The sequence below is a fragment of the Sminthopsis crassicaudata genome, chromosome 2 (assembly GCF_048593235.1).
Source record: "Sminthopsis crassicaudata isolate SCR6 chromosome 2, ASM4859323v1, whole genome shotgun sequence".
In the NCBI taxonomy this organism is placed as follows: domain Eukaryota; kingdom Metazoa; phylum Chordata; class Mammalia; order Dasyuromorphia; family Dasyuridae; genus Sminthopsis; species Sminthopsis crassicaudata.
In genome coordinates, this window is record NC_133618.1 from 505,680,496 (window position 1) to 505,687,059 (window position 6,564).

The 6,564-nt window shown below is 42.9% G+C and overlaps 1 protein-coding gene across 1 annotated transcript; it reads left to right on the forward strand.

Moving 5' to 3' along the window:
- Window positions 1-324: 324 nt before the first annotated feature.
- BRD3OS (BRD3 opposite strand) lies at window positions 325-4,745 on the forward strand. Its single transcript, XM_074294065.1, has 2 exons — window positions 325-936; window positions 3,266-4,745. The coding sequence occupies exon 2, from the start codon at window positions 3,485-3,487 to the stop codon at window positions 3,737-3,739; it is 255 nt and encodes an 84-aa protein (XP_074150166.1). The 5' UTR covers window positions 325-936; window positions 3,266-3,484; the 3' UTR covers window positions 3,740-4,745.
- The last annotated feature ends 1,819 nt before the right edge of the window (window positions 4,746-6,564 follow it).

Sequence of the window (6,564 nt, forward strand, 5' to 3'; positions counted from 1 at the left end):
CCGACTAGACCGATTCGTGAGGTGGGACCTTCCTCCTATATCCCAAACAAAATGAAGACAGTGCAGTAGATATTAGAAGTGCAGCTGTCCGCAACACGGACAGGAGAGATTTGGAAAAACAGGTTTAAAAATGTCACTTTTCTCACTGATTTTTTTATTTTGTAAAATACTTATTTTTCATAAAAGTACCTTAGTTAACATATAACTGATTTATTGTTTTCAAATGAATTATGTTTACATTTCATGTTTTTGTTTCTGCCGCAGCGAGTATCAACATAATCCACAAAACCCGAAAGCCTTTGGGGTCTCTGGGAATTTTCGAAAGGCTCTCTTAGTGACGTCCGGCCCAGAGCCCAGGAAGTTTTAGATCTCTGGTCCTGAGTGAGCGCGCATGCACCCCCCGGACCTTGGTGGATCGCTGCAGACCGCCCTGATTACCCCCATACGGAGTGTCTCAGCTGTAACCTAAACTCCTCTGGTTGACCGCCAACCTCTCGGCCTCAACTTTCCAGTCTGTAAACCGGGAACAAGGTCCTAGCTCCTGAGGCCCCTCCCGGGGAGGACTGGAAGAGGAGTCCGACCCGCGGGAGCCCACAAAGCCCCAAACGCGCCCCGGGGAGCGACACCGCGGAACAGCCAACAGAACTCGGGCCCTTCCCGCCGGAATATCTGACGCATTCGCGCCATCCCACCTCCCAGAACCCCAGAGCTCCCGCCCCTTCTCCACAGAAGCCGCCGCTCCTGCGCCCCGAGAGGAGCCAGGCGTTGTGGATCCATAGCTCTAGACTCCTCAGTGTTCGGCGATCAGCTCCAAATGCCTACGCCCGCCGACGCTGCCGCGTTACTATGGAGACGGAGCTGCCAGTGACAGCGGCCTGATCCTCGCCCGGGCCGGGCCCTGGGAGGGCGCCGCGGGCGCAGCCCAGAGCCGCGTGGGTGAGTGAGGGGCTTTCGGAGGGGAACTCGAGGAACCAGCAGGAGATAAAAAAGTTCCTGGGGTGGGGACGCTATGTGGAGATGGGGATTTTATGGGTAGTGCTCCGCCCCTGGCCTGGACTCGAGCCTCCCCCTCCCCCTCTTAGGCTTCCCCTCTCCTATCACTTTGCTTACTTTCTCCGGCTTTCCAGCTCCTCTTCGCCCCTGGCCCTCCTTCTTACCCCTCCTCTTCTTTCCAGCTCCCCCTCTCTTCTGTTAAACGCTCCCTCGCTTTCTCCTCCTCTTCTTCCCTCCTCGCCCCTTCTCTTCTTTCCCTTTATTTCACCTCTCCCCTCATTTCCTCTTCTCTCTTCCCTTCCCTTCTCCCCTCCCCTCTTCTCTTTTCCTTTCCTCCCCATCCCCCCCTTTTCTCCTTTCCACATTTCCGTAACTCCCCTGGGTTCAGTTAAAGCGCGCCTCGGTTAAAGGCAGACTCCCCCCACACCGCATGCGCAGCCCCATTTCTCCGTGGATGCCAGGCCTGCATCCTCAGCTGGTTATTCTATGGGCCTCTCCACATCAGCCTGTCCTAACCAGGACTTGCTATATTGTGACCCAACTTGGCCCTCTTTCTAACGTTCCCTCGGCCCTCGGAGCTACCCTTGAATGGCCCCTCTTCCTCATCCAGTCCTCCCGGAGCCTTGTTCATTTCACCTCCTCCCCAGCACCTCTCCCTCGGATTGACGCTACCACCTCCTAATTGGCCTCAGTCCTTCCAGGCTCTTCCCCTCAATGTCTTCTGCCCTTTAGCCAAAACCTAAAACCCTAAACCACAGCTCGGGTCCTGCCGCTTCCTCCTGCAGAAATCCACAAAAACTTCTTAATGGCTCAGGATAAAACAACATCTTCAGGCCTGGTGTTTTAAAGCCCTTTTCTCCCCTCCCCCCTTCCACATGACTCTTACCTACTTTTATTTCGGATTACTCATCAGTTCTTCCACTGGTACCTGTTCTCTACACTGGGCATTTCCACTTCCTTTACATAGGGGGGCCTCTATATCTTCCTCCTGTCATATCCCTAGCTCCTTCAAAGAGTGGGTCAGCCCTCTCTCCTTATCCCTCTTGTTATTAACACTCTCTTGAAAGTACTTTGCATTTACTTACATACATTTTGGCCTCCTCAGTAGAATGTCAGCTCGTTGAGAGAAGACTTTGTGGTTTTTGTCATTATATTCCGAATGCCTTCACAAAGTACGTTCCACATAATAAGGATTTAATATTTGTTGGATTAGAAGGATAGTGACTTTGGGGCAATGGATATACAAGATAATGGAAACAACGAGAAAGTGTGTGATAGAAAGCGCATAGTCTCTGGAGTTAGAGGACAGCATTTCAGATCTCATCTCTGAAGCATCTTGTGTGACCATGGGTGCATGTCCCCCCTCCTCCCTCTCAGAGCCTCCAGCATCTCCTCTGAAAAACTGGGGAGTTGAACTAAATGTCCTTTAAAGCTCTTTGCAGCTATAGGTCTGTGGTTCTTTGTAAGGAAGAAGAGAATTGAGATGCACATCGGTGGGAATATAGAAAAGAGACAGGGGATCAGGAGATGGTCATGGAGGTGGTAAGCTGAAAATGCTGAGATGAAGGAATTGGGGAGTCAGAAAATGGGATCTAAAAGATAGGGACACAATGAGTTATAATATGCATATAAGAAGTGTGGAAATTCAAGGAATTTAAGAAGATGAGGAATAGAAAAATGGGGGAAATAAAGAGAGGAGATGCTAGACAGGGAAGAGCTACTATAAATGATTTCATGTAAACATGATTGCAAATGGGTATCAATTTCTTTCATCTGCATGATGGGAATTTTTATTTCCTTTTAGGTAAATAAAGGACTATCTTGACAAAAAGTCATTAGTCTCTCAAGGTGTTTTTGCCATAAAGGAAAAGCCAGTTGCAAATCCACTATATGTAATAAAACATTGATGTGTGATAGTAACAGCAGATCTTTGGATAAACTTGGGTTTAGGAGCTTATTTTCAGGTTGTAAAATGTACCTTTTTTTAGTGAGACAAGATACATCCTGGAAATAATGTAATTTAGGATGAGTTTCAACATTACTTAAGGTACTGACCAATTTGGGGATAAAACTCATTGCTTGATGTATATTTAGCAATGTGTATAAATGCACTGGATGCCATTGTAGCAAAAAGACTGTGGCCTCAGCCCAGTTATTTTGATACATAGTATTTCTTGCATGTAGTTAAGTCTGTAATGTTAGCAATAATATGTAGCTGCTTTTTCTTACAAAGGACAAATTCTGTCCTATTTTTCACTCTCTCATGATCCAGCTCTTGTCATGGAAATATTTGTCTACAAGTAAGATGTGACTGTACTTGCAAGTGGCTTTTAATCACAGATAAACAAGGAAGCTTCAAGCCCAAGAATCCAGGATCCTGATTACCTGGTTTCATGAAATAAGTGAGTGGGTACTTGTGTTCTGCTGTGAAGTAACCGAGGTACAGAAAACCCAGGGATAGTAAACAGATTCTCTTACACAGGGAGGAGGAATGAATGGGCGAGTTCCTCTAGCTGAGAAAGCTTTGTCTGAGGGTTATGCCCGGCTTCGTTATAGAGACACCTCCTTGCTTATCTGGCAGCAACAGCAGCAAAAGTTGGAATCTGGACCCCCTGGGACTTACTTGAGTAGGAGCCGGAGCATGTGGTACTCACAATATGGAAATGAGGCCATATTAGTAAGAGACAAAAACAAACTCGAAGTCTCTCGGGATACTGGACAATCAAAATTTTGCACAATTATGTAATTTTGATGTGAACACTTAATTCTTGAGTCCAAACATCAAGAATTAGCCAAGACTGGACTTGGCTATGTTATTTCTCATCATTCCTGAGATGATTTTTTTGGAACATTAAGCCCCTCAAGGGTCAACTTTTCAAACATCAAGTGTTATATGGAAGAGAGGAAGAATAAAGTAGAATTTCTACACTCTGAAGACAATTTAGTTCTAATTGTAAATAAAACAATACTGCTGCTACATTTGGCTACATTTAGACTATCCCATATAATGAAAAACTGTGAGGTATTGCTCGACAAGGATTTGGTCACCCCATGATCTTGTTAACTGTGTACAGTAATTTTTTCTGCTTCTAAATGGATCGATATAAAATGCCCATTTAGCCAAAACAAAACAAAACAAAACAAAAAACCTTGGAGTGGCATGTTTGTGGGATTTTGTTGTATTTTTTTAAAAATGCAAACTTCTGCCTACTAAATAAGAGTACTGATGTCAAAAACAACAGACTTCATTTCACATGCAGTACTACCAATAGCTAGATAATACAAGTTTATGTTTGTAGTTGAATTTCAACGTATGTCACCATAATTCCATTAGGAATTTGGTTACCCTGGATATTTCTAACTTGTGGTTGAGATTGTTCACGTTTTATTTAACAGTGATGATTTATATGTATTATGTTGTGGCATGTCATGCATTTAGGGCTTGTCCACAAGTACATTCATAGTAGCATTAAGGAAACAGATAATTTTCAAACACTATGATAGACTCTAAAGAGTTAAATTTAATCATTTGAATGGCTAAACAAGGTAGGTTTGCAACTTGACAGTGTTTCAATATATATCCTCTTGTATACTCTGTTACATTCCACCATCATTTACAATATTTAATGTATTTTTGGTTCTGTGTTTTGCATACATACTGATATGGATATCCTAAATTGGTGGTTTCTGTAATCAGTCATTTTATATGGATTTGCTGTCTGCTGTAATTAAAATCTTCTTGGCTACATAAATGTGGAAATGTTTTCTGTCACAGCTGACGTCTCTTTTCTAAATAATCCCCCTTTTTAGATGTCTGGCAAAGAACTCGAGGAGCTAACAATGATCCTGTCATGTGAAGTCCATAGGCCTTGATAAGATTGATAAGATGGTTATATTATTGTCCACACAAGAATAAATTTGTGGTTTTCTTAAGATACATTTAGGTTATTTTACAAGAGAAAAACTGGGTTCATTTCAAATATCCATAAGGTTGACAGATGCTACTCTTAAGATGTGTCCTGATTTACAAACCCTTTCTCCACTGTGGCAAAGCCAATTTGTAGGTTTTGTCATTGGCTTGTCCATGGCTGCGTAGCCAAATCATGCTACTCTGTTGGTAGTACAGTACTGCTTGCTTAGTTCACTGAAATCCTTTTTTGCCTGCAGAAGTGTCAGTTAGGACATTGATGGGCAGTAACAGGGACTTATTTACTGTTCAGTCATGTCCTAGTCTTTGTTAACTAGGAAAGATACTGGAGGAGTTGATGAGAATTGAGTAGCCTAGGGTCAGGCAGATGGAGTCTGGGGACGGATTTGAACTCTGGAAGATGAGTCTTCCTGACTCCAGGCCCAGCACTCTAATCCACTGCGCGGTCTAGCTGCCAAGTGACTTCTGGAGCACTGAGCCTCCCACACTTAAAGATGATCAGTCTACCAGAATATTGCAACTTTGCTTCCTTTTGGTGCCTGGCAAAAGCAGAGACAAAGCTCTTAGGTGCTTTGTCAGTTTTGACACCACAGTTTTACTCTCAACTATATCTACTCCTTTTTTTTCAGGTTAGATTTATTTCAGGTTATGTTTCATACGTATGTCTAAAAACCTAACAAAATTTTTAATAAAATTGTTTTCTTTCCCACCATCTACTGAGAAAAAAAATCAAAATAAACTCTGTACCAAATATAATCAAGTAAAACAAATTCCTGCATCAGCCTTGTCTAAAAATATGAGACAGCTAGGTGGTTCAGTGGGTGGTGCAATGGGCCTGGAGTCAGAAAAAAAAAAAAACCTGAGTTCAAATCCAGCCTCGGACACTTAAAAGCTCAGCAAGTTACTTAACCTTATTTGCCTTAATCCACTGGAGAAATGGCAAACCACATGGATAGTTAATAGTGTACTAGAGTTCACAGAGTCATGCATCAAACATGATTGATTAACATCTCAGATTATCTCTTGTCAGGGGGAGCTAGATGTTATGGTGGATAGAGCACTGAGCTTAGAATCAGTAAACCTCATCTTCATGAGTTCAAATCTAACCTCAGACACTTACTAGCTGAGTGATCCTGGGCAAGTCACTGAACCCAGTTTGCTTCATCAATAAAATGAGCTGGAAAAGGTCAACATCTCAGATTATCTCTTGTCAGGGGGAGCTAGATGTTATGGTGGATAGAGCACTGAGCTTAGAATCAGTAAACCTCATCTTCATGAGTTCAAATCTGGTCTCAGACACTTACTAGCTGAGTGATCCTGGGCAAGTCACTGAACCCAGTTTGCTTCATCAATAAAATGAGCTGGAAAAGGAAATGCAGACAGCTGCAATGTATTTGCCAAGAAAACCCTCAAAATGGGATCATGGAGAGTCAAGAACTGAAATGATTAAACAAATATATATCTCCTTCTGCAGCATGCTTCCTCATCCTCTGGAATCTCGGTGGGTCATTTGATTGCTCAAAGTTAAATAGATACCTGACTTTAAAAACAAATACCACTAGGCACTATTTCACCGAGTTGAAAGGGCCTTATAGATCATTTGGTCAAAAAGAAAAAACTTTCATAAAGGGAAAAAAAAAAAA

Coding starts and splice junctions, on each gene's coding strand:
- BRD3OS (XM_074294065.1), top strand. CDS start 3,485: ATGAATGGGCGAGTTCCTCTAGCTGAGAAAGCTTTGTCTGAGGGTTAT.